Below are 23,990 nucleotides of genomic sequence, written 5' to 3'. Positions count from 1 at the left end.
TTCTTTGCGGTTTTCTCTAATGTGCAGTTCGTCTGTCGGAATTCGTGGCTTTCATGCGCCCTGCCACGGTGAGGACTGCTTAGTGTTTTTTTGTTTTTTTTGAGATTGAGAGCTGCAGTATTGCTCAGCTGTGTGTGACAGCTGATTGTACACACTCCTCCTGGCAGTAGTAAGCTGGAAGAGACGGAGTAGAAATATGACCAAGCTGTGAAAACTAAAATAAATGTACTGCGTTTTGAGTCTTAAACGAAAAACGCTGTGTCTGCAGTTATGAGTTATGGTGTGGCACCTGTATATATACTATGTGTACATTTTTATTTGCGCTTTATTGAACAGAGTAAGATAGATTCTACAGTTCAATGCAAAAGTATTGGGACAGTGGCACTATTTTTGTTGTTTTAGCACTGTACTCCAGCAAATTGGGTTTGAAATAAAACAATTAATGTGAGGTTAAAGTGCAGACTGTCAGCTTTAATGTGAGGGTATTTACATACGTATTGGGTGATCCATGTAGGAAGTGCAGCATTTCTTATATAGATCCAATGTGCAGAGTACAGAGCCAATAGTACCAATAATAGTGTTACTGGCTCAATATTTAATTGCCTTTAACTGTAGCCTATATACTGTATATACATTGGTTTTTAACATAGCAGCTCCAGCACCAGGCACAAATCGCCTGTTTGTTATGTCCACCAAGCAAGTAGTGTTAGTGGGCCATCAGTTTGATGGCTGGGTTCCCTTTTAAGGAAGTTTGCTTTGTTGTTATCTTATCTACACAGGAGGTCTTGGATGGCCATTAAAAGCCTCTCCTGTTACACTGACTTCAGGCACTTGAAAAGATTCTTGCACATACATCCAGGGGATGAGACATGTCGGCAGATGGTTTGCTACTCAGAAAGATATTGGCATCCTGTCAAAACAGCCCTGTGTTCACGCGATTACAGCCCTCCAAGCACTTGCACCACTGGTGACAGGTTGTATGGTGGAAGAGGATGAGCAGTGCAGGCCAGCTGTCTAGGCTCTGTGATGAGTGTGAACCATTATATATGTGTTTGGCGTGTTCGCCTTTGTGTGTGTGTGTGCATGTGTGTTGTTGTGTGTATGCGTGTGTGTATGCACATTTTTTTGTGTCCAGGGGATTCCACTACAGTGAACGCCCTACCATTGTGTACAGCTGGTCAAAATTTCTCTCTCTCTCTCTCTCTCTCTCTCACTCCCTCTCTTTCTCTTTCTCTTTCTCTCAGATTTTGCAGTGCACAGAAGCCAAGAAGTACTGCTGGTATTTCGAGGGTGGCTACCCCATCTATTTTATGTAAGTGAATCTTGATTTGCATACATATAAAAGCTGTATATGTGGGCACTTTTTGTTTACCCAATAACATTTCATTCTTAGAAGACTGCCAGCATTTCCTTCTCTTTGGAGAAAAATAATCAGGTGGAATTTCAAATCCCCTCAGTCCCCAGAACCAGAATTTGATTGACATGTTTTTATGTTCTATGGATCTTTCCACAAACCCCCCCCCCCCCCCCCTCCCCCCACCAAAACCTTTTCCTACCTGTCCTGCTCATTCTCTGTGGGCCAGGGGGTGTCAAACTGAAGTCCTGGTGGGCTGCAAGTGTCTGCTGGTATTTGTGGCCATATTTGAATCAGCAGCTAGTTAAAGCATTGAGAAAAGGGAGTTCTCAGTCTTATCCAGAAAGGGGGTCCAACCAAGCAGTGACACAACTGATTCTACTAATCAAGGTCCTTAGCAGATTGTAGTGGTTGATCAGTAGAATCAGGTGTGTAACTGTTTGGTTGGAACCAAATCCTGTACTCACAATGGCCCTTTCAGGCTAAGATTGAGGACCGCTGCTTTAACCAACTACTTAAATGAATCACTGGTGCTGAAACAAGTCAGCATACAATATGGCCCTCCAGGACTGGAATCCAACTCCCATACTGTAGACTGATGATCTCACCAGCAATAACCACGGACGTGATTCCTTAGGTTAAAATAGCAATATGTTCCCTTTTTCTTGTGGCTATGGTGTCTGATTTTGTCTGTGAAACAAAAGCGTGCATCAGAAAGGGGAGATCACTGAGGCAATGAGTGAATATTAGCGTCTGACTCTGCTCTGCTCTCTTTGTAATGCAGAGCTGGCCCTCATTCAAAGCATGCCTCTGATAGAATCCAGGAGGGAAGCAAGGTCAGGGCTATGAGAGAAGAGTGGAACTGCCAGCTCACTGTCCACAGGGACCTCTTGGGGGAGGCCTCTTCAGTGCTGGAGAATATTATCCTCGGAAATACGCTATGCATTATTCATACAGTAGGACGTGTTTAGCTGAATGATGCAGAATGATTCAGATGTGGAGTGGAAGGCGGGGAGCTTTCACCATTTTTGAGGGAGATCGTGTAAAGTCTCTACCTCACATTATCTTATTAATGTTGCAGCCCCTGGACCAGTGCTGAGGCCTGCCTAGCTGACAGCAAACTTAAGAGCTTTCAAAGGGGTTTAGGAAATTGGAGCCCCATGGGTTGGTCAATAGTTCATTGGAAAATAAAAAATTATACATAGGTTTGTACTTTCCTGGGGTCAAATGAGTACAGGATTTGCATGTGTGCCGTAGATCCAATTATCATGCTACATGCTAAAATGTAACACAGGCAGAATTATTATCTGCAGCAATATGAAACGAAAAAAATCTTCCTAGCATTATTTGCTGTGGCTCAGGAACATTTTATGTACTATTGAAGCAAAAGGATGAACCTGTGCTGCAAATGAAAACATACCTGCCAAGCCTTTTGTGAATGGTGGGAGGGTAGGTGGTTGGCTGCGCAGAATGCTCTTGCTTCCTTTCCGTCGCTCATCATTGGTGCAATTAGCCGTTTTTCTTAAATGACTGCCTACCGAAAGAAGAGACTGATGCTCAGCTCAGTGGCAAAACACTCTGGCCACTGCTTACCATCTCCAACATCATAAGAACGCCTCCAGCATTCTCAGGCTCCGGGAGCTCATTCATTTTAAATGGAGTGTGACAATGCAGTCGCCTAAGGGAGGGGAAGTATAGCTTTCTCCAGCCTTTGAAAGCGTGTCTGATTTTTTTTGAAAGTACAGTTTGTTGAATTGAGCTAAGCAGAAAATGTGTATTCTTCAGCCGAAATGTATTCATTGCGGTTTGATTCGTACTGAGCTAATGGCTCCATGTCTTGTTCAGGCTGGACTCCTCTTGCTCTTCCTGTCTTGCTGAACCCCCCCCTTTTCACCTGTTGTCTAACGCACCTCCTCGCAGCTGTGACCCCGGGTCACGTCCACTGACAGCACTGCGGAGCCACGTCACAAAACACCTGCGTACCTTTTAACTGCCAATGCAGGCCAACGGCCGTCAGGTGGATTACCCAGCCAGGAAAGCTAACCTGGTGCTGTAATGTGCCCCAAGTCCAAATCAAAATCCGGGCCATACCAGAGCTGGCTGTTTCCTACAGCCCCATGGAGCAGGATAAATTTGCCTGTAGCGACAGCCGGGGAGGAGGGAATCAGTTGTACACTAGCGCCTACTAGCGCCTGAGGCAGCTGGGCTGGAAGTGTACTCACAATACAATGGCTGCAAAGCTTACAGTATCTAGTGGACTGTAGAGTGGAAAAAGAAGTGGTGGCTGACTAAATGTGCTTCAGAGGTGTAAGGTGGTGTGAGGAGATGGTCTTATCGGCCAATGTGAACTCAGAGAAAAGAAAACTCAAACAAGCAATCTGAAAGAAAATTGGCTGAATTTGCCAGTGGTGTGCTTGTTCATCGGTGGGGTGTATTTTGTGTGAAAAGTGGCTTTAATAACTGAGCGCTAGCTGTGCTAGCTCGGCTCTCCATCACAACCACACACCTAAACTCACACTCATTCACACCCATCTCTCACTCTAACTCTCTCACACATACACACGCCCAAACACACACTCTTTCTCTGTCTTTCTATCTCTCTCTCTCTCACACCCACACAGACACAAATACAAACAGCTGTTGAGTGCTGTTAGACGAGTGTCTGATTCTCATAAGAAAATGTAGCTCTGCTCCCCTGGCATAAATTGTCTATCTCTGTGATTGGACTTAGTCCTGGAGACTGAGTAATAGATTTTGTACTTTCTCCCCGCCAAGCCCAGAAACAGCCTACCATCCCTCTCTTCCTTTTCTTCATATATAAAAGCTAGGAAAGTAAGCGAATGTAATGGACCCTTATAGAAGCGGGTTGAGGGTTTGTGTGAATTTTTGTGATGATTCAGCACCATCTCTATGGAAATTCTTTCCATAGAGATGATTAAGAGATGATTTCCCTGATTATGAAGGTCCTCTGAAATGTTACACTGGCACATAAATCACTTCATTGCCCGTCCCCTCCATTTTAATCTGCCAGCTCCCTGCTGCCTTGCAAGGGACCACATTACGAATCTACTCCCATGCACTCAGCAGTTTGGGGTCGGGGCATTGTCATTGCGCCCGCTCCACTTTAGGCACACATCCTTCACCTCAAGTTTTAGTCAGCTTTTAGAAGCTCAGAACCTTATAAGTTTCCTGTTATTGTAATTATTATTGTAGAATTGTGCTACATTATTACTCCTGTATTATGGAAGGGCATTGTTTTTTCTTTTTTCAAGTGGCATTGGGATATTAATAAGTGGCTACGGAAACGTTTGCAATGAAAAAAAATGGCTGGCTGGTGCAGCTATCGAATGGGGGAATTCCCCTAATCTTTCAGTCAGCCAGTTGGCCTGCCTTTGTCTCCATAAAGCCAAAGTGATGGATCAGGAGTTTTTGTAATTGTGTTTGTTTTTGTATTTGTACAGCTGTACAGATTTGCATTGGGAGCACATTTGTCAGTATGCGCAATGTGGCCATCGCAATTTATTGGATGAGGCAGAATACATGATATTTAATAATAAGACTGTATGGATTATTCAGCAGCAGTGGACATCTGAGGAGCTGGATATCATGTGCTCTCCCCTACACAGCTATCCTGCTAAGTATGTTCTGCATGTTGCTTTAAGCTTTAAACACACCACTTGCCACCACTTTAATTAGTCTGAGGAAGAGGATGGTGGAGTGAATGGCGACCTCCTGGGTCGGGATCCACCTGAAGTCTCTTCCTGTTTCCTGGAGGAAGTTTGCTTGCTCATGGGGGCCAGGGCCCAAAATGTCTGCGCAGTGCTTTGAGATGACTCCATTGTGAAAAGCACTATGCAAATAAAACTGAATTGAACTGAATTGGTAGGGGGAAGAGCATGGAGTGAAACATATACAATAGCCAAAGTGGATCCGTATGCAAAATAAGTTGCCGTGAATAACAGTATCTCCTGGGCTAATATGCCCGGTAATGCAGTAAAATTCTGCTACTCGCAGGAGTTCTGTGGGAGAGATCTCATTCCGGAGTCCTGCTGTACTGCTGAGATAAGCAGCAAAGATCTGGAAACAAGCCAGCTGGAGTACCCAAGTGTAAGTTGGCAGTAATGGTGTGGCCTTTACTGGTCTCCAAAATGACCTCACTTTAATTGCTCCCTTCAGTTGACATGAACTGAGGGTGGGGCGGGTGGCACAATTGACCTTCAGTCTCGAGGGGGCGGAGGTTCTCCTCGGTGGTCATTTTAGTGCATTTGCCTCTGACTCATTCATTGTATCGGAGGGCTGGTATTGTCATGGGAGGGTCCCGGCGCTGTGCGCGGGCTCTGGTCCATTAACTCCCCAGCCGCGTAAATCACGTGACCCCAGTCATGGTGGTGGGTGCTGGGGTTGGTGCTCAGGTGCGATAGCTCCTGTAATTTGCCTTTGTCCGCTTCCTCCCCCCCCCCCCCGCCCAGACTTCTCATCCTTCCCTATTGAGAACCGCTTGCCTGGGCGAATGTGCTGTAGAAATCACCATACAGTAGAGGGGGGGCGTTTGGCCTGGGTACAGTTTGATGTATTGCGCCTGAGCGTGAGGACGAGGGGAAGTGATGAATCGGGGGGAAGAACCGGGAGACAAATGAGTCAGAGTCGCAAATGAGATACCAGTCAGTGGATTCTCTCCTCCCCCTGTACGGTTCCACTTGTCAGGCACGTTTAGCGTCGGATACGACGCATACAAGCAGAGGTCTCCGGGCCACCAGTCCACTCCCAATTAAGTGTGGAAAAACAAACTAGCGGGGATACAAAGACAGTGAGCTCGCAGGGTACTACACTGCGCAGTTCTGTTTGTGCGATTGTGGACCTACACTAATCAATTCCATTCGCGCTCACTCAAGTTCTGGGCACAGAAACTTTTGGAGTGCAGTGCCTTCGAGACTTGGCTCATTCCGACTAGCGTCGAGCTTTTATGCTGTGCCGCACCAGCAGTTTCTCAGCTGGGGTCATTGTGGGAGCACAGTGTGAGTGCTAATAAAGCTTTTCACATTTCCAAGCCTGATTTCTGAACTGGGTTCAGAGGCCTTGTATTGCCAGGGGTGACACAATGAGAGAACACCATGAATAATAAGAAATGTTATTTCCCCCAGATACCAAATAGAATATTGATACCTTTTTTTCTGAGCAATTGTAGTTTTGTGAAGCGTGTCAACACGAACGCAGATTCCCCCTGACAGTGATGCCCTAATTCCCCATTGTTTGCTGTGCTCCCGCCCTGAAAATTGGTTGGGGCTATAATTGTTGCAGATTTACAGAGCCTAAACCGGATCAAATATTATAACATTTGCATGAAAAATATGTGTGTATTGTCATAGTGAGTCACGTAAACAGAGAGAATGAATTCAGTCCTCTTCCAAGAAGTTTGAAAAATAAGAATCACATTAAGACAAGCGGAATGGTCACCTCCTGATCACGCATATAAAAATCCAATATATGATGTTTCACTACCTGGAGTAAAGCATGGGAGTGTGATTAAAAATTTCAATGAGAACCGTTTGTTTAAAGGTTGTAATCAATGGCCAATTATCTACAATTTATTCCACAATGGAACAGAACGTCTGGAACATAACCACCGTGTGCTTTTCCTTCCTGCTTTTGTCTACCTGGAGACTTGTACCTGTAAAATGTCATGGTCCTCACAATCGAAGCCTTCAAAAAGGGTGTCACAAACAAACATTAACAACTCAAAAAGTCTGTTGGAAACACCAGGTAGTCTGAGCATTACCACAGGTTTCGTTAGTGATTGTTTTTCTGGTCACGTTGCCATTTCTGAGAGAATTAAAATGATTAAAGTGTCATTTATAATGTGCTTCTACAGAGAAGAGGGCAATAAGTAATTTGGGGTCAGGGAATTGTTTTTCTTCGGCTGGTGTGCGCAAACAAACAGGACAATTTTCCTGTCAAGGTTTTGCATGCCTCTGTAGACAAGCAGTGTGTGGCTGCTTATTAGTCATGAGAAGAGTTCTTAATCAAAGACTCTGCCGTGTTGTACAGACATAGTGACATTTTAACTGCAGGGGGCACGGTAACCAACTGTGATTCAGGGCACACGGGCGATAGTAAATTAAATCACCAATCCAGTGTGTGGACACCACTGGCAAGCTAGCACTTTAGGGCCAGCATGTGTGTAGCACGAAATGGTGGCCACATTGCGTATATAAAACGTCTTTCCATGAATTTATAATGCCAGGGTGAGTCTTTGTGAGACCACTTCTGATACGTACAAAGGCACATCAAAGACTTGTTGAATATTCTGGGCTCCACATCATTAGTAATTTATCAATGTTTCCATAAGTATTCTTTAGTGACAGACAGACATGGTCTATAGAGAGATTTTGTAGGAGATTTAAGAAAGCTTCTTTGTTAAGAAGACATCCATACAGATGTCTGTTATTACATATTTGAGTATGTATATACAAACAACTATAAATTACATGATACTCATAATTATCTCATTATGCAAGTGTTCACAGTAGTCTGCATTGTTGTATGTATCAACATATACTATGAGTGAACTATCAAAGCTGAATGTAGTTTATGCTTTCCTATGCACCATCCACCTGAAAGACCATGTGAAGTCGCTGCGGGGTCGGCTGGTTCTAGGAAGGCCTTTCATACGCAGTGGCCATGCAAGTTTTTCTTCCGCACGTTAACGTGCTGAAGTCCTAACAGTCTGACAAACACGCGTGAAGCAGAGGCTGCTCTTTCAGACAGCAAAAGGTCGCTATTAAGCCTGGCACGGCTGCCGTATACCGTGCATTGTTCCAGGTCAGAACAGCACCCGCACAAACTTTGCCTGGCTGTGTGTTGCTGTGTAGCATGTTAGAGTGTAATTCAGCCTGTACTTTAAAGAGGTTTAAAATGAAAGGCAGTGGTCAGATTGAATCTTTTACATTTCACTGGAGGACTGGTGTCACTATTACGTCAGTCAAAATATCTTTAAAGAGGGATATAAAAGCAGACGGGCATTAATGAATAAGCTTGTCATTAGTGAAATATAAATCATGTTTTAATAACTAAGTTGTGTGCAGTTTGTGTTGAGTTGATAGTAATGAATCGTCCTGAAAAACTGTAATGTATAAGCTAATCCACACAGGCTTCACAGAGGCTATCATTTTCAACTCCTCAATATTGTCCTTAATTGTCCTCAGTGTAGAATCTGATTGTTTTCATTTTTATTGTCCCTTATGTTCATTCCAATTGGCGAATCATAACTTTATGCGAGAAGCAGCAACAAAAAAATTGTGCTTCTGTGAAACAAATGTGAAACACAAATCACCCTGAAAATAGACTGAATAGACTGCCTCAGACAAGAAATATTCTCTTCAAAATTCTGCCTTATCAAGCACGAGCAAAAACATTTTGTGGCCTGAAGCACCCATTGGAAAACCAATTTTGACACAAGCGTTGGTTCTGTGCCATGCTGTAATGCGCTTAGTTTTGCTCGACTGGACTTCATTACTGTTATCTCTGCCTGTGGACGGGGGGAGGCTGTGGTGGACGAGAGTCTTGGCATTTGGTCACACAGCAGTCATATCGTGTTGCTGTTCGACAAAAATTGACAAAAGAATTTTTGTATTTCTACATCTTTTCATTTGGTAAGAATCTGGTTGACAGAGAATCAACCTGCTTTATAAACCCGTTTTCTCAAACTGAAGACATTTGCATGTGTGAACGAATGTGATGTTTTGGCTGACTACAGCACCGCTGCCTCATTAATTTCTCATTACGTGTGAATCCTCATTATGGTCTTTTGTAATGATGAACTTCTAGAAAGAAAATACTCAACCAAAAAAGACAGCTTTGGCAAGACAGCTTTGGCAAATAATTAAAGATCTCTGAGCAATACAATTATCTCTGATTCTCTACACCTCTGGCCGCAGCCAGTTCCTGTGCCTAATTGCTTTCATTTAACATTGGTCAGATCCAGTTCCCATTACACAAACGAACATTCCAATCTATTGAATTTACAATAAAAACTGAAGCATTGCAAAACCTTCTTCAATGTTAGTATACTGATACTGATACAAAACTTGTTATTGCATACGTTATACGCTCTTCAGTATTTTTAAATACACTTTTAGTTAAGCCAAACCACATATTACTAATATAGACTACATAAATAGATAATATAGATATATCCATTTTTATATTTTGACATAGCAGTTATTTGGAGCTGGATTTGCAGGTTCGAGCTACAGTGCTGGGCACTCCTCATGCACCCTTGACAGATTATTTTTACACAGATTCACTGGTAAATATACAGACTGGATACTGTGTAAAATGTAATTCCTTAAGCTAATCACTGTCTGTAGGAATTGCTTAATGCTTCATAAACAAAATAAGCAATCTGGAATAAAATAGTGGGAACCTTGTGAATCCTCAAAAATAAGGTGCTTTCGTTTTCGTAAAATATGTTTTTCTGTTTTCCAATTTTCCAGATAAATTGGGCAGTGTGACTTTTTCTGGCTGTCCATTTCTCCCAAAACAGCAAATGTTCACCCTGTTCCCTTTCAGATTTGCCTTTTGATTGCCACGCCTCACCAGGCCGCCACTGAAGCGAGCGCTACAGACGTGTCTTTGATGGAGAATGTTTCCTGTCACTTTGTCAGTGCTGAGAATGCACTGGGGAAAACACTGCGACTATTACGCTTCGTTTTCATCCTGGGGCATGAGCTCCATTTGTTAGCAGTCTTCTCAGAGGATGAGTACTGAACTACAGCATCAGGAAATGTTCATTAACTGTGAGTTGCTTTCTGCAGGTCGGCCCTGATAGAGAGATCTGATAGTCGGTGAGGCTTGTCAAATTCTCTCTGTGTGCATCAAGCCATTTTTTTTTTCTCTCTTCTGCATCAATCAGGACCTTGTTTTATTTTTTTCTAAACAACTTTATTTGTGTTTGTCTCAGGGTAGTTTATTCTCTGCTGTTCTCCTCTGAGCTTCTCTTGGCTCAGTGCTGAATTTATTTTGTGGTTTTTGAACTGTTGTACGGCACCGCTCTGCGAGAATTGTCGCATTGCTTTATGGCAGTACACCAAATCTGTCACCTCAGAAAGTCCACTGCCAACCAGTGGCCCAAAGTTAAAGCAGGACACAGATGGACTGGATGAATGTTGGATTTATCCAACACTGAGGCAGTCTGTGGGGTCTGCCTTATGAAAAGCTAAAATATTTTTATTTTACTTCAATACATATTCTGAACACTACTTAACTAATATAGCGTGGAGTCTTTATATAGCGAGTAGCATTCTTAACGGTCATTTGCATTCAAAATGCTCTGGAGCTCCTAATTGAGTTTGTGAGAGACTTAGTCAGATGAGATGTGGTTTGCATTGATTGGCTCTCCCTCGATGGGGCAGTATGAAATGAGACGAGAGAGAAGGTGAATCCCCGCCTGTCCGGCTGTCCCAGGGTCACTTCAGTTGTCCGATGATGACAGATTAGGCTGCTGTGCCCGAGCACCCAGATGGTGACCCGGGAGGGGTGGGGGGGGATGGAGGTGAGGGCCTTGTGCTGGCACGTCTCCCGCGTGATTGATGCGTGCCTCCCTCTCCGCTCTCCTGTCGTGAGTGGGGCCGTGTGAGGGAGCATGTGCGGAGTGAAGAACGCTGACCAGCCTGCCTCAGATATGAGCTATATCTCCCGCAGGGTAGCGCTGGGAGGTGATGCACACATTACCACCGCAGTCCATATGAAAGTATAGAGCTATGTATGCTGTGAACTATGTCCTCAATGTACTCTACCGGATCCGCTGGTATCCCCCCCCCACCCCCACCCCTGCCATGAACAATAATGCAAGTGAGACTGAAGGCTTTCGGTTCTAATTGACCATTACTAATGATCATGTATTGTTGCTTAAGATTCTTGCCAAGGCCGTTTATTGAGATAAAAAGTGGCCAACGGCAATTCATGAGATTGGGATCAGTCAGCTTTGCGTCTCTGTTCGCCCTCGCTCATGGGAATTCACGTCAAACCCGTGCCGCAGCTCTGTGTTTCCCGCTCCAAAAAGCCTGCGGTTTCCCCGACAGCGGCTGAGATCACCAGGGCCAGGCGCAGAGCCAGGGCAGGTTAAAGCAGGTGAGGAGGCCGTGTTATCGCAGCACGGTTTACTCCCCGAATTTTACCGCTGCGATACCAGGCTAAGGAGCAGTCTTCGCGTTTTTTTGAAATTCGTAGGTCTCCGAGGTGACGGCGGCCTCTCTTTCAAGGGTGGGCGGAGGGCTTGACGGTTGCGACGCTGGCGGCGACGCGACGCCGATCGCGGTGTCAGAAATCGCTGGAGCGGAGCGAGCTCTGGCTTTCCGCGGCGCGTCAGGGTGAGGCTCGCCAGCGTCCCTGACAGAGGCAGCTGGATCAGGAGGCGCGATGGGAGGGGCGCTGCCGGTTCTGAATCTGAAACGCAGTTTTGACAGTTTTGCGCCGCCGCAGGAAAATCTGGCAGCAGATGCTGGGAGGATCTTGAGTCCCTTTTTAAAAGCCTTACCTTATAAACAACTCTAAATGCCTCTGCTGGTAGTACGCACAACAAGCCATCAGCAATATGCCTACCAAATATTCAGGCATATATTTTTTCATGCTTTGCATGTAACTGTGCTTTGCATGTCATTTTTAATAATAAGCACTGTCACAAGTTTTGCCTAATAACCACTCCACTTTACAGACTGCTAACCAGGGGTGTAGAAATGGGCCCTGTTAAAATTTGGCCTCTAGCAAAACTTTGGCCCAAAGCAAACTTTTCAGGCCAGGCTTTTTAACCCCCCGTCCCTCTGGACCTGGGACCCTGGGCAGTCAGTTCCACTATTTCCCCCGCTACAACACCCCTGCTGCTAACAATAAATACTATGATTTAAATATTGTCTGTTCACCTACCAAGGACTACAAATAAAAATGAGCTGTTAAACTAATTCTGGCTCTTTATGCATCGATACAGTTCCTGACATGTTGATTGATGTGCATTGTCCCTTTAAACAAGATGAAATAAAATATGATTGAAGCATAATAACTGGAGTTCTGGCAGTCAGTGTGACATCAGAGTATGGCAAGAAAACAAAAATTTAAAACACCTGATGTTATGTTATATTGGTGTTTGCGTAACACTATCGTCTTACTACTATAGTATAAATTATATATACTGTATATGCATATAACCAAGCTTATTGCAGTTATTATTTTAGGTATGGCCACATTTACTTTTGACTCTGGGCTTATAATAGCGTTGGATTCTTAAGTTCTGTTTTTGATGTAATGCAAGTCAGTTATGCATTTCAAGTTAACATCGGCCCATATACTGTACAATATTCTGGCCCACGTACAATTCCTGTATATTTTCTTGAATTCTCATTTTTAAATGAGTACTGCAGTATGTCTCGGTAGCTCTGTGTTCTGAGGCTGATTCATAGGCCTATTTCATACTGTGTTTAGCTGGCCATGGTTGGGGGTTGGGTAACATGACAGGTGGGAAAGAATAGCTTACACAAAAAAGTCAACCTACTGTGAGGGAATGAAAAATGGTTCAATAAGCCTGCCCTTTTGCAGAATTTTTTTTTATACTGTGCAGGTAGAAGAAAAAGAGGTCAGGTTAAAAAGTGGTCTTTGGGAGTGAGCAGGTAGGAATAACATCTTGAAAATAAATGATGCGGTTCCTTTTGAAACCTTGAGGAAAAGTAAATCCCAACAAAAGAATTAATTAAAGAATTAAAGGGATGCTAGTGAAATGTGGAAAGGGGTGTTTCAGAGGAACAATGGCGCACACAATAACTTTCACTCACTGAAGCAGTGTTGCAGTGTTACGCTTGAGTGTAAAGGTAGAAGAGACCAAAACCCTGAGTAAATGCTCATTGTTTATGTACCAGCATTCTTTTGATGCCATGTGTAAAACAGTTGATATATAATCTTGAAGCAATTAGCTCTTGTGTTTATCTTCAGCATTTCAAAATAATTTAATTTATTTTAAAATTTTTTTGAAACAAAATTTTGCTTTGTGATTGCAAAATACAGTTCATTAAAATGTAATTTTTACAAGGGAAAGCTGGTTTCCTCTAGATTCCACTCTGAACTGGTTTAGCTCCAGCTTCAGTAGACCCTGAGCCACTGCTTTTATGAATATAAATGAAAATTGATCTGTTTGAATGAGAAGTGCACGAACAGCATTCCATGACATAATGAATCACTTTTCATACCGGGCAGAATCTAATATGTCCAGCTCTATGAAAGGATGCATTTGTACCTTGTCCTGATTCTGCAAGCCAGTATGTTTTTTGAAGATACTTCTCATTGAGCATCTCATTGAAGCTGATGTCGGCAGAACCTCTTTGAAGAAGAGGGGAGTTACCAAAAGCGCCAGCAGCTTTTATTCAACCCCACTTCTGTTCTTCATTGACATACTTGACACTCTTTCCTGTCATTATAATTTCATAATGCTATCATAAGCGTCATATAGCATAACCAGCCTTCAGAGCTTTGGCAAAGTACTTAAAGCTGATTTAAAGCATTATAGTAAAGCCTGCTTTGTCATGAATCAATTGAATCCTCCTTGTAGGGCATTGATATTGGTGCCAAACGGGTTAATGCCAAAACGGATAATGTTAGCATGGTCCTCTTGACACTAATGAAATGTTGGTTTGGGTGAGAGAACAATTGTAGTGTGGCCTGCTAATACTATTAAATATATCCCAGTAAGACTGGACTGAGTGAACCTATATGTATAGTAGTGATGCTGTAGATTGTTTGAATGAATGGAACGCAATTTTTCATGGTCAGTGTTCATTCAAGCAAAACTCTAGTTTTCTTCATTGAAGATTTTTCTCAAACAGCATAATAGCGCATAGTGTTCTGCCTTACTGTAATACATTTATATAAATAATAAAAAAGCAAGTGTCCAAAGAATAATACTAATAACTGATCATATTCAACATCTTGGCCCTTCATTCTGCCTCTGCTGTGTTGATATGGCAACACTTACTGAAATGTAAATAGAATCTTTTAAATCTACTTAATGTTATTGTGAGTCATTCAACAACCAGTTAAGTCGACCTTGCTCAGAAACATCTTTCACAAACAAGTGCACATTTGTATATTGAATAAAATAATAACCCAGAAGACACGCAAGGAGTAGATATACTGCATAAAATATTGAATAAACAGCTGTAGCAGAGGCCACGATTCAGTTCATACTGAGAGTTATTCTCAGTATGTTAAGTCATTCTGTACTGTAGGTACACTGACAATTAGAATTAGAGCAATAATGCTATTCGAGTGCTTGGTTTAGAGATTGGTTTTGGTATCTCAATGAAATTCGACAGCATTAAACGGAGGTAGTTTGATAAGGCATTCGGGTATCAGACTACATCATCCTTTCTTTTCCCAGAACAGTGGCGCTGCAGTAACATTTGGAAGCACCAGATGGGCACAATGTGCCCTGCACCAAACAGATATTTTTATGTCAGCTGGGACATTACACCACTGCTGCTGCGCTACCTGCTCTTAAGCCCTTCTTGGAGAAGTTCCTCTTCGCCGTAACACAGATTTAATCATCATTCACACACTCAGTTTGCTAGCAAACACAGACCGCACAATTGTGGTCTAAAGAGTTCAGAACCAGCAGGCATTTCGGCTGCAAATGATCATTTAAGACCGAGAGAGGCTATTGGAAATGAACACTGTCTCCATTAAAGCCACGAGCCCATTAGCAGCATCTGGATGCTCTGTCATCTCAGTTAAAGGATGTGCGTTGGCAGCTGACTGCCTTGCAGGCATTGATTTTGCTTAGAATTTATGCAAATGGTGCATTTGGAAACACGGCAGCCTACTGTGGGGGAGATGATTAATGCGCCGGTATGCTCCTCGTTCAGCAGCATCCACGCCACCGACTGCACGCTTGACAGATGGGTTCTCGCATTGTTTAGCTGCACTTGTCATTTGTCATGTTTCGTAACGCGCAAAGTTCATTTTCCTTCTTGAATGTATGGCATATTGTCTTCGACCAATTTATTTTGTTTCTCTCGCCTGGCCAGTGGTAGCTGACCCCTGCATCTTTTGTATGATGGAGATCAGAAGCATGAGTGAGCATTTGAATGTCCTTTATAGAAGGTGGCATCACCCCTTCTAGGGTCTGGGTAAGAATGTGATAAGGATCCTTCGGTTGGGATCTGCGTTTTTCATTTGGCAGGTTAATCAGATCTCTTGCTGTTTCTTGTGTATGGTGCAGTATGAAACCTTCAGCTGGGGCCTTACTGTGGAGCTCAGTTCAAATAAAATCTCCTTTTGTCCACTTGTGCATTCTAGGCTGTTATTTCTGTGTAAGCACCACACTGGATCTCAGCCAACCCTAATTTGTACTGAACGGAGCCCCAGATATTGTGACCCATTCTAATTTTGACCTGAATTGGAACTAATGATGAGAATTGCACCAGGCGCTGAGTTTGGACTATGGTAACCTTTTTCCTTTCCCCTCACATTTGATCCTTGGAATTGTGGAGCTGGGGGCTTTGGAGCCGCGGCGCTAACGAAAGCCTGCTGGTGTGCCCGGTGGCTCTGAATGAGAGCAGCAGTGTTTGGGGAACGGAGGAGATAATGGGGTTTTGTCTCCTTTCAGATGCCGTTCCTATGAAGACTGCTGTGGAACTCGCTGCTGCGTCAGAGCCCTCTCCATACAGAGGCTATGGTACTTCTGGTAAGTGCCGCAGTGCTGGAGCCAGTATCAGCTCCATCGGCTGCGGTGTGTAAATGCCAATGCGGAGGTTTAGTCTCTCTCTCTCTCCCTCCCCCTCCCTCCCTCCATCCATCCCTCTCTCTCTCTCTCTCTCTCTCCCTCCCTCTCTCTCTCTCCCTCCCCCTCCCTCCCTCCCTCCATCCCTCTCTCTCTCTCTCTCTCTCTCTCCCCCTCCCTCTCTCCCTCCCTCCTTCCCCCTCTCTCTCTCTCCTCCCTTACCCTGGGAGATGTAGTTTTGTCATTATTTCCCACCGCTGTCCTGAGGTCACAGGGTCATGCCTAGAAATCAATATGCTGCAGCACATGCATCCATCCTGTAGGGTTCAGTCAGTAGAGAGGAGGCGCAAAGTTAATCTCTCATGTCTTCTGCGCCGGGGATTGTCTAAGCACAGAGAAACATTGTCTTGTAAATGACACGTCTGTTGGGTAATCAAGGGTAAGAGCCTAGGAAAAGGTATAAGTCCTGTAAAATAATGGATGGGGGCTTAAATAATCAATACTGGTAGCTGCTCCCAGTCACGGCTGCCCCATTAAACTGACTCCTGAATAGAATTCAGTTTTAATGCTGGGATATTGCACTAAATATTGTATAAAACTATGTATTTTTAAATGGCTTGTCCTGGTCCATGTGGTCTTAATACACATATGGAATTAGGTTGCAAATTAGTTGATGGGCAATGTACTGATGAGAGAATTTCCTGTTAAACATTTAAAGCCATTTTAATACAGGCTGTGCAGAGTAGTGAGGTTAGTATGCTGTTATATGAAGGTTAACAAAACCCCACCTCAAAGGAACCTTAAACCTGGTACTAATCATTCAATTAACTGCAAGTCAGAGCTGTTGCGTGGATCCTGCTGTTGCCAGAAATGAAATTATCCTTTTGAACCTCTTTGAATTATGCACTGCAGTACACACTAATAGCTTTTCCTCTCTCAACATCACACTTTACCGGTTGGGTCGTTTGATGCAATTTACTTCTTCTCAGCTTATTTAACATCTCTTTGTCACTGCTCCATGGCAACCATGATACATGTATCTCCCGGCTCCTGTCAAAGGGAAACAAGTCCTAGACTTCCTGTGTCTTTGCCAGGTGTTACGCTTTAAAAAGGTTCTAGACCCATTCAAATACTCGTTGCTGTTGATTTATAGTATCACTTTTGAATAGGCTCCAGCAGGGCTGCCCTAGTATCCTGGGTATCGAACTTCCTGCAGGTTTTCACTCGCACCCTAAAAAAAAAAAACCACACCATATTCAACCGCTAGAGATCTCGTTGAGCTCCTAATTTTGAAAATCAGGTGCGCCAAGGTGTAGTCGAAATGAAAGCCTACCGGATGGTAGATCTCCAGGAACAGGGTGTGGGCAGCCCTGGTCTTTGCCTATGAGTGGGCGTGGCCGCACAGAGCCACGGTCCCTCTCCACCTCAGACTGAGGGGAGATCAGGCAGCCCAGCGAGGAGCAGGGAGGAGCGGGGGATGGGAAAGCCGGTGATGAATAAGCAGCGGCTCCGACAGCACATATGCTAATTAGCAACACTCTCGCTGTCCTGCAGTGCGCTGCCCGACCTGGCCCAGGCAGAGCCCTGCTGCGGCAGCTTGAGCTCCAGGTCACCGCTGACAGAGGAGTGATGCTGATTACATGTGGCACCTCCAATGTGTCTCTAAAAAAAATGGCGAAACGAATCAGTGACTCATTGTTATGGTGCGGAAATGAAAGGGCGAGTCTAACTGCAGCCCTTCACTTTGAGACTGTGAGAGTTTCTATTCGCTTTTCCCTATTCTTGCACTTTTTTTCATTTATTCACTCATTCACAGTCATGATGTTGCCTGAAAAACACAAAGCGCGTACGTTAGGTCATTACTTCAAGTACATTAGACTGCATTTAGACTGAGTCGTGGCCTCAGGGTTCCAGTGGTCAATGAGACGTCGCTTAGAACAGAACAGAGCTCACATTGTTACGTTTGCTCTGCTGCAGTCCAATCTCCATTTGGATTAATGTGCCGATTTGGGTACAGATAATTGCAGTCTTCGTTTCTGGCTTGAGGAATGACGCTATTAACCGGTAAAGATGACATCCCCACGTTACTGCAGGCTCCCAGTGCTGTCAGGCCAGCCCTAATGACAAATTGTGCGTGTGTGAGCATTTTGAGAAACACTGCTCCGCCTGTAAATAAGCAGCAGAATGCTTTAATGGCATCATCGCAGAGTCTCCTCAATCCTGCCAGCTCATTACGGAACCTCCCGATGACTTAATGGAGGACCTGGCAGCCTGTCCGCATTGTTCAGCGAGACAGCGGTCGGCGTAATTAAGACAGCGAATAGACAGGCCGTGGGCGTGTCCCTTTATTTCGGCAGGCCCACATAACACACTGGAGCAGCAGTGGGCCGCACCCCCATACCCCACCCCCACCCCCACCCCGCGACTCTGCCCTGGCATTCGTGGGTAAGGTGCGTTAAGTGATGAAACACCCTTTCTCCACTGATAAGATCGAAGGCCTTGCGCTTTGCTAATAAATGGGCCGCATTAGCAATCTGGCAACGGGACAAAAATGAGGGAGACGGAAGGATGGCCAAGTTTGGGTGCTAAATGTTTTATTAATTTTGAGTCTCTGCATTCCATACTAAGGTGGTAAAAGGGGACACCCCCCCCCCTTCACACAACCCCTCAGGCTACATCCATGACACAATGTAATCAATACTGAATGGACTGGAGAGAGAAGAGCTCAGTCTGGCTGTTTGTGAAAGCTCAGCACATTTTCATGTGCGTTGCTTGTATCTGATTTTTAACTCGCACTCGCTCTCTTCTGAGTATCAGTTGCCAACACAGGCAAAAGAAAAAGGTCCTCCCAGCATTATATTAGAGTCCGGGTGGCAAATTAAACTGAAATTACAGAGACATACATTGTCATTTTAATTTATCAGAAGTCATTTAAGAAAGTATATGTCATACGGCGCTTCTGGAGATATATGAAATAATTTGCCGGCCGTTTTTTAAGAAGCATAATTAGGTCATTACTTTGCTGTCAAATTCTTCTGCTTTCCTACGGTGTTTTTCTGGTAATTATCCCATTCAAATGTAAATGTTTAGAGCTGAAAAGCCCGTCCAATAATTGGCTGGCACTGAAATGGTAGCACTACATTCAACAGCAATATCCTCTGATGGCAGTGCCATCAACGGCAGGAAAAAAAAAAACAGAACGATAAAGAGATGAATAACCATAATGTTTTGAAAATGAGTTTCTAAAAATAGTGATAAAAACAAGCCATTAACAAGTCATCAACTTATCATCTAATCATGCAGAATTACCACATGGGTTCTCACACTAAAACCTGGTTGAATGGCCTTATAAGGGCGCTGTTTTGGCACATAATAGTAATGGCTAGCTAGTTGTTTTGAAATTGGTCACTGTTCATTGATCAGCGCGATGGATCTCTAATGGATTTTTGACTGCTCTGAATGGAAATCGCTGTCAGAAATCCATTATGAATAATGAATTATTGTGTGGTCCAGAGACTCCAGGGCTGAAGCTTCTCAAACTGGGCAAATGGTCTCACATCCCTGTTTCGAACCTGAGATCTTTGCCTCAGTGTTAACATTACATTACTGCCATTTAGCATTATCCGTTTTTATACAGATATATACTGAAACAAATCAGTACAAAGTACCTTCTTCAAGGGTACAACAGCAGTGTCCCACCAGGAAACTGAACCTGAAACCTTTCTGCCATTGCTGTTATTTTTAGGGGATTATAAGAACAGAGGAGGGGAAATATTATTACCTGGTGGGCCTGTAAAAAGACCAGAAATATAAAGACAATCTAGAAAAAAATGTTTCCCCTATAAATTATTGATAGTTTCTTTTTTCATAGTTCATACATTACATATTTTAGATGTTCAAATAACAACTAACATCTTTTTTGACTGTATTGCAATCATTTAAAAAATAGTTCAATATTTTTTAAAAGGTACAGATCTTATAGAGGTTCATGCTACCATGCCATTGAGATTCAGGCTTACTTTCATAAACAACATGTTAAATAACTAATGCAAATTGCAGCCTGTAATGGGTGCTGGATAAGCCTTTTAAACCCATTAAATTGAAGATGGTGTTCTCAGTTACAGTGTGTTTATTTTACGGCATCTTGAGATGTGAGTGCCTGGGAACACCTTCTGAAGGAGGTTCTTAAGGAAAGACCCTCTCCCAAAAAGACTGAATTAGGGCCAGGCATTGTTCTCCTGCTTCTCCCCAACTTACAACGCATTGGTTAATTCCACTTAAAGGGGAGAGGAAGACACAGTACCTTTGGCCCCCTATAGATTAGAGAATAGAATCTGATATATTGTCCACCCATCAGTGTAAATTTGCCTAGTGCTTCACCTCCCAGAGGTGGAAGAGTAACACAGAGTCTGAAAAAGCAACCAGCTTTTTTACCGTATCGTATATATCTGAGACAATGCTGTGCCTGACCTAACCCTAACCCTAGCTCTAACCCTAACCCTAACCCCAACCCTAACCCTAACCCTTCCCCTAGCTCTAACCCTAACCCTAACCCTAACCCTAGCTCTAACCCTAACCCTAACCCTAGCCCCTAACCCTAAGCCCTGCCCTACGCCCCTAGCCCCTAGCCCCTAGCCCCTAGCCCCTAGCCCCTACGCCCTACGCCCTACGCCCCTAGCCCTAGCCCTAGCCCTAGCCCCTAAGTCCTAAGTCCTAAGTCCTAAGTCCTAAGTCCTAAGTCCTAAGTCCTAAGTCCTAAGTCCTAAGTCCTAAGTCCGAAGTCCGAAGTCCGAAGTCCGAAGTCCGAAGTCCGAAGTCCGAAGTCCTAAGTCCTAAGTCCTAAGTCCTAAGTCCTAAGTCCTAAGTCCTAAGTCCGAAGTCCGAAGTCCGAAGTCCGAAGTCCGAAGTCCTAAGTCCTAAGTCCTAAGTCCTAAGTCCTAAGTCCTAAGTCCTAAGTCCTAAGTCCTAAGTCCTAAGTCCTAAGTCCTAAGTCCTAAGTCCTAAGTCCTAAGTCCTAAGTCCTAAGTCCTAAGTCCTAAGTCCTAAGTCCTAAGTCCTAAGTCCTAAGTCCTAAGTCCAGTCTAAGTCCTAAGTCCTAAGTCCTAAGTCCTAAGTCCTAAGTCCTAAGTCCTAAGTCCTAAGTCCTCAAGTCCTAAGTCCTAAGTCCTAAGTCCTAAGTCCTAAGTCCAAGTCCAAGTCCAAGTCCAAGTCCAAGTCCAAGTCCAAGTCCAAGTCCAAGTCCAAGTCCAAGTCCAAGTCCAAAGTCCTAAGTCCTAAGTCCTAAGTCCATCCTAAGTCCTAAGTCCTGAAGTCCTAAGTCCTAGAAGTCCTAAGTCCTAAGTCCTAAGTCCTAAGTCCTAAGTCCTAAGTCCTAGTCCAAGTCCTAAGTCCTAAGTCCTAAGTCCTAAGTCTAATCCTAAGTCCTAAGTCCTAAGTCCTAAGTCCTAAGTCCTAAGTCCTAAGTCCTAAGTCCTAAGTCCTAAGTCCTAAGTCCTAAGTCCTAAGTCCTAAGTCCAAGTCCAAGTCCTAAGTCCTAAGTCCTAAGTCCTAAGTCCTAAGTCCAGCTAAGTCCTAAGTCCAAGTCCTAAGTCCTAAGTCCTAAGTCCTAAGTCCTAAGTCCTAAGTCCTAAGTCCTAAGTCCTAAGTCCTAAGTCCTAAGTCCTAAGTCCTAAGTCCTAAGTCCTAAGTCCTAAGTCCTAAGTCCTAAGTCCTAAGTCCTAAGTCCTAAGTCCTAAGTCCTAAGTCCTAAGTCCTAAGTCCTAAGTCCTAAGTCCTAAGTCCTAAGTCCTCTAAGTCCTAAGTCCTAAGTCCTAAGTCCTAAGTCCTAAGTCCTAAGTCCTAAGTCCTAAGTCCTAAGTCCAAGTCCTCAAGTCCAGTCGAAGTCCTAAGTCCTAAGTCCTAAGTCCTAAGTCCTAAGCCTAGTCCTAAGTCCTAAGTCCTAAGTCAAGTCCTAAGTCCTAAGTCCTAAGTCCTAAGTCCTAAGTCCTAAGTCCTAAGTCCTAAGTCCTAAGTCCTAAGTCCTAAGTCCTAAGTCATCTAAGTCCTAAGTCCTAAGTCCTAAGTCATCTAAGTCCTAAGTCCTAAGTTAAGTCTAAGTCTAATCCTAAGTCCTAAGTCCTAAGTCCTAAGTCCTAAGTCCTAGTCAAGTCTAAGTCTAAGTCCTAGAAGTCCTAAGTCCTAAGTCCTAGTCCTAATCCTAAGTCCTAAGTCCTAAGTCCTAAGTCCTAGTCCTAAGTCCTAAGTCCTAAGTCTAAGAAGTCCTAAGTCCTAAGAAGTCCTAGATCTAAGTCTAATTATAACATAAGTCCAATAATCTAAGCCTAACCAACTAAGTCCTAAGTCTAAGTAACTAAGTCCCTAAGCCTAACGTCCTAACTCCTAACTCCTAACCTAAGCCTAAGCCTAAGTCCTAAATCCTAATCCAATCCCAAGTCCAAGCCAAGCCAATCCGACAGCTCCAAGTCCGTGAATCATCCTGACCAATCCGAATCCCAATCCTCCAAGCCAACGAGTCAATCCTAACCCAAGCCAATCCTAACGTCCTAATAACACTCAACTCCAACCTAATAACCGAACCTAATCCTAAGTCCAATCCAAGCCAACGTCCTAAGCCTAACCCTAAGTCCTAACCTAACCTATAGTCCTAAGTCCTAAGTCCTAAGTCCGATCCGAAGTCCAACCTAACCTAAGCCTAAGTCCTAACTCCTAACCCTAAGTCCTAAGTCCTAAGTCCAAGTCCAATCCTCAACCTAAGCCTAAGCCTAAGTCCTAACCAAGTCCTAAGTCCTAACCTAAGTCCTAAGCCTAATCCTAAGTCCTAAGTCCTAATCCTACACTAATCCTAAGTCCTAACCTAAGGCCAAGTCTCCTAAAGTCCAATCTCCGAAGTGTCCTACGCCGGCCCTAACCCTTACATTTACCCTAACCTTATACATAATATAACATATCAATAATTTAAGCTTAAAAAACCGTTTGAATAGTCAAAATAACCCCTGCCCGCTCGCCCTCCAACTCCTTAGACTGTAGTATGGAGATTGAACATGTGAGTACAATGCCCAGTCAGGCATTGAGAATGACCAGCTCAATCTCGCGGTAATCATTCGCTGTTTACTTGGCTCATGTTCATCCTCCTGTTAAACGGTTAATTAAACCATAGAATTTAACAGTTTTTTTTATAAACAATAAACTTACAAATAATATAGCAAACCAATAATTTAATGTTAATAAAATCGTCCCTAACCCTAACCCTAACCCTAACCCTAACCCTAACCCTAACCCTAACCCTAACCCTAACCCTAACCCTAACCCTAACCCTAACCCTAACCCTAACCCTAACCCTAACCCTAACCCTAACCCTAACCCTTACCCTAACCCTAACCCTAACCCTACCCTAACCCTAACCCTAACCCTAACCCTAACCCTAACCCTAACCCTAACCCTAACCCTAACCCTAACCCTAACCCTAACCCTAACCCTAACCCTAACCCTAACCCTAACCCTAACCCTAACCCTAACCCTAACCCTAACCCTAACCCTAACCCTAACCCTAACCCTCTAACCCTAACCCTAACCCTAACCCTAACCTACCCTAACCCTAACCCTAACCCTAACCCTAACCCTAACCTAACCCTAACCCTAACCCTAACCCTAACCCTAACCCTAACCCTAACCCTAACCCTAACCCTAACCCTAACCCTAACCCTAACCTAACCTACCTAACCCTAACCCTAACCCTAACCCTAACCTAACCCTAACCCTAACCCTAACCCTAACCCTACACCCTAACCCTAACCCTAACCTAACCCTAACCACTAACCCTAACCTAACCCTAACCCTAACCCTAACCCTAACCCTAACCCTAACCCTAACCCTAACCCT

General features: G+C 43.9%; 1 protein-coding gene across 1 annotated transcript in view; it reads left to right on the top strand.

Annotated features, from left to right (window-relative positions):
* LOC135252792 (WW domain binding protein VOPP1-like) overlaps window positions 1-23,990 on the top strand; it is a 58,999-nt gene that overhangs the window by 17,413 nt on the left and 17,596 nt on the right. The window contains exons 2-3 of the mRNA XM_064331300.1: window positions 1,245-1,312; window positions 15,999-16,076. Coding sequence (XP_064187370.1) covers window positions 1,245-1,312; window positions 15,999-16,076 — 146 coding nt within the window. The remainder of the gene's footprint in view (window positions 1-1,244; window positions 1,313-15,998; window positions 16,077-23,990) is intronic.

This window comes from Anguilla rostrata, chromosome 4, assembly GCF_018555375.3.
Source record: "Anguilla rostrata isolate EN2019 chromosome 4, ASM1855537v3, whole genome shotgun sequence".
Taxonomy (NCBI): Eukaryota; Metazoa; Chordata; class Actinopteri; order Anguilliformes; family Anguillidae; genus Anguilla; species Anguilla rostrata.
Note: the sequence above shows the minus strand (reverse complement) of the source record. Positions and strands in the feature narration are given on the sequence as shown.